Genomic DNA, 13,338 nt, shown 5'->3' with positions numbered 1-13,338 from the left:
AGTTGAATTTGGTTTACTTTAGGGTGAGGAATTCATTTTTGGGGGTGTTTTGGGAATCCGTGCCAATTTTGACCCTCAAATTCAAGATGGCTGCTGGCCGCCATCTTTAAAATAGGCGTTTTTACAACTTTTGAACCATTTGAGCTACAAACTTGTATGACATATCAGTTTGTACCAATTTGGGGTTGGAAAACTCATTTCTGGCACTGTTTATGTGATACGAGGTATTTTGAAAAGGGTACCAGGGTTTTAAAATGTGAATTCCGAGGTACCTGTCATTGGCTATATGGTAGAAGGATGAACATCAAACTTACTTATGAATATGTTTACCTTAATACCTTTTACACAGTTTTACTATTATTTTCAAGTCATTCTATTGATAGCAACAAGCGTTATTTGATTTAAAATGATCAGTATGGATACATGAGACTGAAATTTGTGTTTTATTTGTCAGTTTGTCAGAGATGAGCCAATTACAGATCCCGCATCGGTAAACTTATGTGGACAACCTAAAAAAATAGAAGCGTGTTACACAAAACGGCAGAAAAATATCTCAAATCTCAGTGAGTATGGCGATTTGCCCAGCTTTGTAGTAGTAGATGGTATCTCTGGTTGTGGCGGTGGTGCCAGTAGTGTAGTAGTAGAGCCATTGCAGAGGCGCTGTCAACCAACAGGAGGTGGGTCAGACAAAGCTGATAAAGGCTGAGAGGAGTACAGACCGAAACAGCCCGGTGAAAACAAGGTGAATGAGCTGTGGCATGGTTTATGAATACCACATTGCATACATTTAGCAGTCTTTATAGAAAGGCAGATATAGTTCGTGAAACCCACACTGCCAAAATTATAAAAGCCTAAGGTTTCAAGAAACTTGAACCTGATCATCTGGCGCTGCTTTGATCACGGGTAAATTCCTCTTGAGTTGAGGCTGCCGCTTGTCAACCCTTGAAAGAGTGGGGTCAAGCCTTTCCCATCCCGAAGCAGACTTCTGGTTTAAGTCTTCGTTCTGCCAGCATGTCAAGAAGATCCTCCTTTATAACCGTTTTCATATGCACCTTCGTGCATTATAAGAGATAATGGAGCCTGTCGTTGACGCAGATGACGTGGCACACTCTGGGATTCGATGATTTTTTGCATACGGAGGTGTACATATTGGTTTGTGCCAGTGATAACACAATCTGTGAAGAAGCAGGACGTATAGCGACCTCGATGCAAGTTCCATCTAACAGCATATGTAGGAAAGATTTCAATGTTGGAACAACAAAGTCTGCTTCTGAGGAATTTGAGAAAGAGTCTGAAAACATCTGTTTTTTATCAAGAACATCCCTTCACAGAATCTTGACTGCTTGTGCCAAATAAGAAGTTTCTAAAGTTCTTCTTGTCTCCAGACTTCCAACAATAGAAGCACCTTGTTTCAGAAGAGTCCTTATTTGCAGTTGTTGTCCCTTGGAATTCACAAACCATACCAGAGCGCATTCGCCTGATATCACTGTGTATGCTCATTTGGTTGGAAGATAAACAAGCAAAGTAGATTTAAACTGTCTTTCAACACAAATATATTGAGATATTTACCTCAATATTTCGATGTGTACAACACACATCTTCATCAGGAGGGATTTGATGATGAACTGGTGGAGTTGAATGTCCTGCTCTCGACCTTTGATGTCCTTTCTGTTGATCGGATTAGGGCATTATATAATGAAGGAAGCTTATTCAGCTCGTTTTCACTGAGCTGTTTTTGGTATGTAGTCCTCTCAGCCTTTCTCCTTGCTTGCCCGATTCACCTTCTGTTGGTTGACAGTGCTTCTGCAGTTTTTTTTATGTCATACGGTATGCTTAGTTTTCCTTGGCGCTATCTACTACTGCACTGCTCGGGCGCGCACCACTACCACAACCAGGAATATCATCTACTAGTACAAAGCTGGGCAATTGTCATACTCACAGATATCCGATATATATTTCAGCAGTTCTGTGTAACAAGCTTCTATTTTTTTAGGTTGCCCACATAATTTTACAGATGATGCTGAATCCTTAATTGGTTCATCTCTGACCAACTGAGAATTAAAACAAATTCCAGTCATATGTATCCATACCGGTCATTTTAAATCAAATAACGCTTGCTACTATCAATAGAGTGGACTGAAAATTCAAAAAACCAAACATGCATTATAAAGTGTGTCCCCAATGGTGCTAAAAATTAAGGTATATTAAAACATAAGTTTGATGTCCATCCTTCTACAATGACAGGTACCATGGAATTCACATTTAAAAACCCTTGTACCTTTTTCAAATTACCTCCTATCACATAAACAGTGCCAGAAGTGAGTTTCCCAGCCAAAATTAGTACAAATTGATATGTCACTTAAGTTTGTAGCTCAAATGGTTCAAAAGTTGTAAAACGCCAATTTTAAAGATGGCGGACAGCGGCCATCTTGGATTTGAGGGTCAAAATGGCTACGGATTCCCAAAACAATCCCAAAATGAATTTCTTACCCTAAATTAAGCCAATTTCAAATGTTTACACATGTCTATAGGTGAAATGGTCCAAAAGGTAGAGAATATTTTGGGTACTAATTAGCATAATTTATGCTAATTAGGGGGTTTTATGCATAGATACAGAGTGTCTCTTTGGATGAATCTTTTCCTCTTACCCCAAGTAACATCCATACCAAGTGGGACCTTTGTTCTAAAAAATGCAGCGTTCACCCTATTTTCACCTCTTAAAGGCCCTTTCAGTGATTTCACAGGAACATTAAAAAAAATGGAAATTTGTCAGAGTTGCTTAGAAATAAAGAATAAGTCTACAGAATTTCATTAAACCACTTTTCCCCTGAATACATCGACAAATTAGTCAAAAACAGAAGTTTTAGAAAGGTTTTCTACTTCAACTCAGATCGACTCGAGAAAATCGAGATTTTCAGTACAGTGCGCCACCAATCGACTGGAAAAACTTCCTAGTCCAGTGTTTCTAACACGGGGAAGTAGAGTCTAAATTGATTTAAAACAGGCGCTTAATGTTTGGAGGAGAAAACAAAATAAGCAATTAAAGGTCACCGAGGCAAACTAACGGTCAATTCAAATATGAAAACAGTTAAAATTGTGTATTTTGTTTAAAATAGTAGCTACTGATGTAATAAGTAGTAGAAACAATACATAACGCGTGTTGGTACGGTGTAGAGTGAGCTTCTTTCGATCTCGAGTCGGACTTTTGTACTGTCAGTATCAAAAGTCCAGAATCATGCAAATGCTTTATTTTGTCTAAAATACACGGCTTTCGACCGAACCACTAGCAGGCTATGTTAGCACATCTATGCCAATTACAAAGGTACCAAAATCTGAATTTTGATGATTTTTACGATCGTCCGGATGAGCAAATCACTGAATGGGCCTTTAACAAGTCTACTAGTGAGCTCATTTTAAATTGGTGGACATATGCATTAAGGAAGGAACAGCTAAGTTTGTTGTTCTAAAATGTTGCCTTCATTCATAAAAAGAGCTGTGTCTTTGTCAAATGAAATTATTTGGTGCAATTTCCTTGTGAAACTCAATTTTTTCATGAATGTAATGGTACTTTTTAGTACAATTTATTAATTGATTACAAAACAGTGTACACTACAGAGTTGTAGTACTTGAGTACAATACTTGTACTCAAATGCAAGTATGTTTACAATTTTGGTACTTGCGCATACTCGGAGGTATGTACTCAATGAGTATGTACTCAATGAGTAAATGAGGATGTACTCAATGAGTACTACTCAACTTCATGGCCAATTGCTCACACTCATAATTTGTGATGTGTTACTTTACTTGTGCTTGTACTCACGACAAAGTATTCATGAGTAGCTAGATTATATGTTGCAATGTATTCTTACAACTATAATATTGTTTCCCCTCTCCAATTCAGCTGTCAATGATTGTGAACCAGTGAATCCTTGTCTGAATGGTGGGGAGTGTATTACACAGATAGAAGGCTATTATACATGTGTGTGTTTGGCAGGGTTTGCTGGGACTCACTGTGGGACAAGTAAGTCATCTGTGTAGAATACTAGTATCAGTTTCAGAGTGTACATCACAAATGTATAAAAATACCCTATGTTACTGTATAAAATGGCAGCCGTTCCAATGCAATTTTCTTTGCTATAAAGTGGCTGCCAATGCCTCCACATTCCTATATCATTGGGCAAATTTATATCTCGAAAGCCAGAAATTTTCCCCAAAAATTACAGAATGAAGATTATTTCAACTCAAATATGGAATATGCCCTTATTTATGATTTGATGACAATTAATTGCACCAAAACACCTCAGGCTATTTTTATAGAATAAAGCTAAAGTTGAGAAAAGTAGAGCAAACATAATTTTGGGACATTATGTAATGTTGATTTCTTAAATTGAAATAATTTAAGAAGATAAAAATAGTATTCCTAACACTTGCTGCAGCTTGTTGAAACCTTGGAAGTATAATTAAGTTTTTGTTTAAATAAGTGAAAGATGAAAAAGATATCTTAAAAGTAAGCAAGTTTTGATTTTATAAACCTAATTTTTTGTAGATGTGGATGATTGCCTTCCTACTACTTGCCTGTTTGGAGGAATATGTAATGATGGAGTCGACACTTACACTTGTACATGTCTACATGGGTTTATTGGTGATACATGTCAAACTTGTAAGCAGGATCTTATTTACCCCCTATCGTGTCAAATAAATTCATATTGTACTCTCAGTTAAGGCAAAAAAAATTGTATGGCAGTAATTGCAGGTAACTACATGCTATTTTGTAATTCAGATTTGTCCACTATTTGTTTCTATACATTATAGATGCAAATGACTGCGAACCGAATCCCTGTGTAAATGGTGGTTTCTGTGAAACTAAACAGATTCTTTACCTGCCAGTGTCTAACAGGGTTTACTGGAACCAGATGTGAAACAAGTAAGGGTTTTAATGAGCTAATATGCCAGTTGAAATCCATATACCCCCTATGGAACACATGAGCTTAATCTATACCTTCGACACTGCAGGGAGTGTGAATTTCAAGTTATTTGAATGGGTGATTCTATTTGAAATCTACATTCCGCTGTGAGGGAGATTTAGGTCATGGTTTAGTTATAGTGGGTGTATGGAAAGTTATGTGGTCCTTGGACAGTCTATCATATCGAATTGATTAATTCAAATTAGACAAGTGGCCATGGGCAGAGCCATTAGACATGTTACAAGATTACCAAGTGACAGGTGATGGACAGCTTACTCTAAAGTTACCTAGCTCATTTATTATACAGCAGGGGTCTCTACCATTTTAATATGTTATGAAAAACTTAATTTAAAAAATACTTACCGACAGAAATAAAAATCCATCGACGGAAAGTCTTGTTATGCTCTCACAAACTTTAAAAAAACCCTGAAAAATCCAAAGTTTTGGTCTAAAAATTAGCCAAGGTTACTGCTGTCCCATTCAAAAGCACAGGAAGACCACCCACAGCATTGAGGTCACCTTTCCAGATTTCCTGTCTACTGACAGTAATGGATACTACCAGTGCTAGTATCAATGAATTGTTTAAAACGAATTGATAAATTCAGTATTATAGACTGTTGGAGGGTGCTATTGTATATTGTATTGGAAGAAAGACATGAACTATAAATTATATTTAATCATTTTAGGCTGCATAAAATTAATTTTTTTGTTCTTGTCTGGAGAGTTTTGACGAGGGCTGCATTCTTTGAAAGTATGCTACTTTTTATTTCAAGGTGCTGAAGGGTGGAATAGTACAAACATATCTTTAAAAGTGATTCATGTTCCGGCTTGTCTCTTCATCATCACAATGAATTGCTGGAGCTTCAAAATCAAAGCGGTATAATTGAAAATTGAAAAATAAAATAAATGGACCAACTTCAGGAAACAATGTAAGGACAAGAACCAAAAAATTAATTTTATACAGCCTTAACATGTCATTTTTTTTTATTTTTCTTAATATGCAATCTTAATATAATTGTACATTGTCTTTGATTGAAAGGAATGGAACTTAAAGGCCCATTCAGTGATTTGCTCATCCGCACGATCGTAAAAAAAATCATCAAAATTCTGATTTCAGTACCTTTGTGTCATCATAACCTGCTAGTGGTTCAGCTGAAAGCCGTGTATTTAAGACAAAATAAGACATTTTACACATATCTGTAATATACTGACAGTATATAAATTAGCTACATGTATTTTATTAGAACTTCAACTTGTTCAATACTGCTGTTTTCTTCGTTGTTTGCCAAATTTTTCATTTAAAAATACCAAATGACAATTTGAATAACTTATCCTTCACTTTTAAGCAATTTATTAACAATTTTAATTTTTTTACACTTTCGCTGGGATCACTGCATGGGTCATAACCTCCAATATGAAATTAATTTCCTCATTTTGTATACCTAGATATAAATGATTGTCAGCCCAACCCATGTCAGAATGGAGGAGTATGTGCAGATGAAAGAAACACTTATACTTGTCAGTGTCCTATTGGGTTTATGGGTACACATTGTGAATCAGGTAAGTTAACAGCTGCCACAACTCATTGACATCACTGCCACATCAGGGTAAAAATGGCATAGAAGCTTTTTCAGGAAAAGTTTTGCAGTTTATCCTTGAAAGTCCTTAGGGGCTGTGCTTAAATATGAGCATGGGGGCAAAGATTTTTTGGTAAGCTGGGAAGGGGGGAAGCAATTTTGGCAGGCAAAGAGGGGGGGCAAGCATTTTTTGGCACGCCATTTGAAAATCCCCCCGGCTCATAATTATTGCTCAACCCCTTGCAACTCATTAAGACATTTTGTGTCAGTTCCTGCAGAACTGACACCTTTAGTACAGGTTTGACGATCACGTGACAAATCGAATCTGTGGCGTCAATGTTAATATCGATATCAATTTAAGGCTGTTCTAGTTAAATTACATACCCATTGGCATTTTGGCTGTACCATTTAATTTACATACTCAACATTTCCCTGTGCACTTAGTCCATGAATTGATCCTGATATGCATTGTCGTATAGAGTTATATTTTTGTACACAACAGGGATGTTACTATTGTTTTAACTAAATGAAGCATACTTTTGCTTTTATCCTTCTATGTCCTTTATTAATTATAAATTAGGTGATTTACTTAATATAATTCTTTGTTTCAGCGACCCAGGGGTAAACAGACAAACAAAAACAAAGGTCAAAATCCTTCAATTTCTGTGAAAATTGAACAAAAAGTACCCAAATCCCTACATTTTATATCTCCCTGTGTTATAGACAAATTGTATCGTCACATTTAAAATCATTTAAAATGACTTATAAATTGCCTTATGCTATAATGGGGTCTTATACATTAGTATTGTGTGAACTTTGTTTTTAAATGCCTTTGGCTTCCAGGTTAGTTTCTCGGAGCTGGTGAGGTGTATCTGGGTTTAACTTGGTAGGGTGGTGGTAAGTGGCTGCCCTAAGACTAAGAAATTAGGTAGCTAATTTGCATATTTAACTTAAAAATAGTTTTTTTGGTTTTTTTTGTTTTGCCATTTCGAAGAACTGGTGAGGCGTATAGGGATATAACTTGATGAGGTTGTGGTAAGCGGCAGTTTCACGGAGCTGGTGAGGTGTATTGGGGTATAACTTGGTAGGGTGGTGGTAAGTGGCTACCCTAAGACTTGATGCAATTTTTGGCGCAAATTAGGTAGCTAATTTGCATATTTAACTTAAAAATTGTTTTTGGGTGGTTTTTTTTGCCATTTCGAACTGGTGAGGCGTATAGGGATGTAACTTGATGAGGTTGTGGTAGCGGCAGTCGTAAGATCCGATTCAATTTTTGTCATAAGATATGCAAATTAGTCACCACATTTGCCTATTTTTTTTATTTGTAGAATTGCTTTTTGCGATTTTTTTGAACCATCTTTAACATTACATTCAAATAATAATTACATTGTAAATTGGAACTGACACCAATTTTTTTCAGGAATATCTTGTTTAAAGACTCCTTAAAAGTGAAAATGTTGCAAAGATTAAAATTGATATAGATGGGATATCTGCCTACAGAAAATATCATTACACTTAAAACAGTATCCTGAAGAATTCAAAAACTCTACAATATTGCGAAGAAATCAAAAACTCTATACAAAAAATTTAAGTGGGATACAAATGCAAGTATGTTTACAATTTTGATACTTGCGCATACTTGGAGGTATGTACTCAATGAGTACATACCTCAATGCATGTACTCAATGAGTAAATGAGTGGGTACTCAATGAGTACTACTCATATTCATGGCAAATTGCTCATACTCATAATTTGTGATGTGTTAACTTCTTGTGCTTGTACTCATGACAAAGTATTCATATGAGTAGCTAGATTATATTGCAATGTATTCTTACAACTATAATATTGTTTTCCAATTCAGCTGTCAATAATTGTGATCCAGTGAATCCATGTCAGAATGATGGGCAATGTATTGCAAGCTCTATTACACAGATAGAAGGCTATTATACGTGTGTGTGTTCGGCAGGGTTTGGTGGCACTCACTGTGAGACAAGTAAGTCATCTGTAAAATATCAGTTTCATAGTGCACACCACAAATGTATTACCCTATGTTACTGTATAAAATGGCAGCCGTTCCAATGCAATTTTCTCTGCTATAAAGTGGTTGCCAGTGCCTGAATCCATATTACTATATCATTAAGCAAATTTATATCTCGAAAACCTGAAATTTGCCCCAAAAATTACACAAAGATGATAATTAACTCAAATATGTAATATGGCCTTATATGATTTGATGACAATTTGCACCAAAACACTTATTTTTTTAGAATAAAGCTAAAGTTGAGAATAAGTAGAGCAAACATAATTCTGGGATTATGTAATGTTGACTTTTTAAATTGAAATAATTTAAGAAGATAAAATAGTGTTCCTAACAATTGTTGGAGCTTGTTGAAACCATTGAAGTATAATTAAGTTTTAATTTGTTTAAATAAGTAGAAAATGAAAAAGAGATATCTTAAAAGTACCTTTTGATTTTATAAACCTAATTTTTTGTAGATGTGGATGATTGCCTTCCTACTACTTGCCTGCATGGAGGAATATGTAATGATGGAGTCGACACTTACACATGTGCATGTCCACATGGGTTCATTGGTGATAAATGTGAATTAAGTAAGCAGGATTATATTTATCCCCATCGTGGCAAATAAATTCATATTGTATACTCTCATTATGGTAAAAAAATAGTATGTGGCGTTAATTTTGTGATTAACTACTCCTTTTTTTGTAATTCAGATTTGTCCACTATTTCTATACATTATAGATGCAAATGACTGCGAACCGAATCCCTGTGTAAATGGTGGTTTGTGTGAAACTGTAAACAGATTCTTTACCTGCCAGTGTCTAACAGGGTTTATTGGAACCAGATGTGAAACAAGTAAGGGTTTTAATGAGCTATTCCAGTTGAAATCCATATAGATGAGGTGACCTATGATGTCACATGTTTACATTCAGACTGCCCTCTGTTGTTTCAAGCCAGGCAAAATAACACAGGAGTGTCTGACAGAGAACATAAATCTCTTCAAAACCCAACTTTTAAAAACCTTTGAAGTTTTGTGTGATACAATGTATATAGCTTGATGCATTTGTAAACAAGTTTGATAACATTTTTAATAGCATTTGCTTTGAAATCAAAGTTAATGAAGAAAAATCAACTTCTTCCATGCCATGTTCTCCCGGTGGGGTCACTCAACTTGCAATACTGACCGCACGATCGTTACCAAAATCAAGGAAAAAGGGGTCATTTTTAGGACATGTCCGCGGACAAAATTGTCCGTGAAATTGGAAAAATAGGGGTGTTTTATTGCACAAATGTCTGCGAAATTGAAAAAGGGGTTCTTATTATTTTCTCCTGATCCCGTGGCCAGATAAAAAAATCACAGGAATAAATTTGGTTTAATACTTTGTACTCATCCCGTGATCAATATTGTTCTCGGTTCTGATTTATATGCAAGGGGTACTACTTGAATTCTGTGATGCCCTTGTTAATTACTGAAAAAAAAAAACATTCATAGGCCTAAAAATCCCTTCCTTGAAATGTTGAAATAGGGTCAAAATTGCAAATGTGTCCTCGGAATCTAAAAAATAGGGGTGTTTCAGAGTACCATTTTGACCTTGTTTTGGAGTAAAAAGGGGTAAAATTTCATGATTTGTCCTTGAAATCGACTGCAAAAGGGGGTAATTTGTACTTGTGGTAACGGTCCTATGCGTCCCCCCTGCCAGGGAGTGACCCCACCGGGCATGTTCTTGCCTGACAGTTTTGATCTCATACCAACAGAGGGCGTATCAAATGTAAACACATGTCAACTCACCCCTACCCCCTATGGAAGACATGAGCTTAATCTATACCTTCGACACTGCAGGGAGTGTGAGTTTCAAGTTACTTGAATGGGTGATTCTATTTTAAATCTACATTCCGCTGTGAGGGAGATTTAGGTCATGGTTTCATTATAGCGGGTGTATGGAAAGTGATGTGGTCCTTGGAGGGTGCTAAGTTGTTGTATTGTGTATTATATTGAAAGAAAGACTTCATTAAATTAATGTTCAATCATTAGGCTGTATTAGATCTTTTTTTTTCTTGTCTGGAGGGTTTTCATGAATTGACAATGGCTGGAGATTTGTTTTCAGTTCCGTTTTTATGTAATTTTTCACAGATATAACTGACTGCTCATCCAGTCTCTGTGTCAATGGTGGTGTCTGTGTTGGAGTCAATAACACAGTTACTTGTCAGTGTCCAGATGGTTTTACTGGAACAAGATGTGAAACAACTGAGGGTAAGTTTTATTCTTTAATTTAAATAGGTGTGCCTAAATTGGGGACAGACAATACTGTATTAATGCCTCAATATTATTATTAATGATGCACTAAATCGGAAAATGCAAAGCATTTCTATGAAAAGTAGATTGAAAGCCATGGCTGCATGCTACCTGGCTTGATATGCATCAACGTCTTTTAAAGATGTACACATGCATGCAGCCTTAAGTATAATAGCCCAAGTACTACATTGTGTTGTCAGTTCTTCCAGTCTACTACAACTTCCGCTGACTTTGGATGGGTGGTGGTGAGTTGAGCACATTGGTCCCTAGTTCTAGGGAAGGTGAAATAAACCTACTCATGCACTGCTACGGTTTTATATCTAACCTGCTGTCTGCTGTCTTCCTGGCAAATAAGCACTTCCAATTAGGGCCTTTAACCCTTGTTTTGTAACTATCTTATTTACAATGTAAAAATTAATATATATATATTGCAGAATACATTCCACCACTATAATTGTTTTTTTGTCATCTTCCTTTTTTAGGGGATAATATGCCTTGGCTAGCTGTTATTATAGCCTTTGCAGTAGTTGGTACACTGCTTATCCTAACCATCGGTGTTTTGCTGACTAAGCAATTCTGTAAAAGGTAAAGCTTCGACATAGCACAATAGCACTAAATCTTCAAAGGGTTGTGAGGCAGAAATTTAGCTGCATGGAATTTTTATTCTGAAATGCTCAAGTGATGACGGTGTTGTCAATTAGGGACTGCGCAATAATTATGAGTGAAGGGTAAAATTGGAGGGAGGTTTTTTTGGCAAGCATAAGAGCATAAGGGAGGGAAGGAAGCAATTTTGTCAGGTCAAAAGGGGAGCAAGCAACTTTTGGCACACATTTACAGGGCCTTTTAAGTAACACACTCTAAAAAGACCTAGGAAAAAGTACAGAAACATTAAAATATGTAAAGGAGGTTAAAGATTTTTTTTTTTTTTTAGAGGTAGGGGCAAGCAATTTTTGGCATGCCATTCGAAAATTTACCCCCTTCCCCCCCCACCTGCGGATTATAATACACAGTGCATTACATTGAAAAAAAATGTTTGGTTGTCTTTTAATAATTATTTTTTAAATGTCATAGCAAAACATGTTTATGCCTAATTAACTTAATAAAAATAATAAATAGGCTAATTTAATAAGTGTGAATAAATGTGCATACCAGAAACAACCAATCATCAAAATTTGAAAAAAATTTAATATTATTAATTAGCATATCTCATTAATTCAATTATCCCCAAACAATAATTCTAGTCTAATTATTATTGTCATCATTATTTTTATTTTTTCAATAGGGAACCAAGCCCAAATTCCAAGACCTGTACAGATTCAGACGCTAAACCCCCATGTTATACAACACACATTGGAATGTCGAATTTAAGCACCAACAACCATGATGGAAATCATCCTGATAATCAGAGTGGCGGAGACTATGATATCCCTAATATTACCGAGTTGCCAACCTACCAGGGTCTTTATGCTGCAGTTCAAGAACAGCAAGAAAGCTCTGTTGACATTGTAAAAAGACAGTACATAAACAAGCATGATTGTGTTCACCTATATAAAAACGAATAAAAAATAATGAAGTGAATGTCACTAAAAATGTTCACATTTTATAAGAATAGTATAGTGCGAAGTAAATGTCACTAAAATGTTTGCATTTTATAAGAATAGTATATAGTATGAAGTAAATGTCACTAAAAATGTTCGCATTTTATAAGAATAGTATAGTGCGAAGTAAATGTCACTAAAATGTTCGCATTTTAAAAGAATAGAAGTAAATGTCACTAAAAATGTTCGCATTTTAAAGGAATAGTATAGTGTGAAGTAAATGTCACTAAAAATGTTCGCATTTTATAAGAATAGTTATAGTGTGAAGTAAATGTCACTAAAAATGTTCGCATTTTATAAGAATAGTATAGTGCGAAGTAAATGTCACTAAAATGTTTGCATTTTATAAGAATAGTATAGTATGAAGTAAATGTCACTAAAAATGTTAGCATTTTATAAGAATAGTATAGTCTAAGTAAATGTCACTAAAATGTTTAGCATTTTAAAAGAATAGAAGTAAATGTCACTAAAAATGTACGCAGTTTGATGGGAATTCATACTATCAAATCCAATTTTTGGTGACATACCTTGTTACAGTTTCATGCTGCTATGCAGCACTTCATCAGACTGGCAACCTTACTTCTTCTTTCCTGAAGTTGCTGCCGGTGGCGGCGCCAGAAGCTGGTCGAAAATATTTGGTAAGAAATAGTTCCCTTCATCTCTGTTCATGGTGTTTCGCCCTCGTCGCCTGATCCAAATTGCCTCTCTAATCTGTCTTTTGTTCCTGTTGGTCTCCCTTGATCTAATGTTAGCGTCCTCCCAACCTATGACATGGTTGTTTTGCGCAACGTGGTCTGTAATAGCAGACTTATTTACTTCTGTGAGTGAATGTTTTCTCTGTGACCGGGTATGTACCCCACGTGCTGCCTTCTCCGCGATGTTCCTT

The 13,338-nt window shown here is 35.8% G+C and overlaps 1 protein-coding gene across 4 annotated transcripts in view; it reads left to right on the top strand.

Moving 5' to 3' along the window:
* LOC140150592 (uncharacterized) overlaps nucleotides 1–12,487 on the top strand; it is a 31,251-nt gene extending 18,764 nt beyond the window's left edge. For 2 of the 4 annotated variants that reach the window (XM_072172638.1, XM_072172636.1), the window contains 7 exons: nucleotides 6,411–6,524; nucleotides 8,403–8,534; nucleotides 9,038–9,151; nucleotides 9,303–9,416; nucleotides 10,693–10,812; nucleotides 11,337–11,439; nucleotides 12,137–12,487. In XM_072172638.1, the coding sequence (XP_072028739.1) occupies nucleotides 6,411–6,524; nucleotides 8,403–8,534; nucleotides 9,038–9,151; nucleotides 9,303–9,416; nucleotides 10,693–10,812; nucleotides 11,337–11,439; nucleotides 12,137–12,416 (977 nt within the window). In that variant the 3' untranslated portion in view covers nucleotides 12,417–12,487. Of the gene's footprint in view, nucleotides 1–3,901; nucleotides 4,022–4,546; nucleotides 4,661–6,410; nucleotides 6,525–8,402; nucleotides 8,535–9,037; nucleotides 9,152–9,302; nucleotides 9,417–10,692; nucleotides 10,813–11,336; nucleotides 11,440–12,136 lie in introns of all 4 variants that reach the window. The other 2 variants (XM_072172637.1, XM_072172639.1) reach the window with 2 other exon arrangements.
* The last annotated feature ends 851 nt before the right edge of the window (nucleotides 12,488–13,338 follow it).

Source organism: Amphiura filiformis, chromosome 4 (genome assembly GCF_039555335.1).
Source record: "Amphiura filiformis chromosome 4, Afil_fr2py, whole genome shotgun sequence".
NCBI classification, from domain to species: Eukaryota; Metazoa; Echinodermata; class Ophiuroidea; order Amphilepidida; family Amphiuridae; genus Amphiura; species Amphiura filiformis.
The sequence above is the reverse complement of the archived record's forward strand: the minus strand, read 5'-3'. Positions and strand labels throughout refer to the sequence as shown.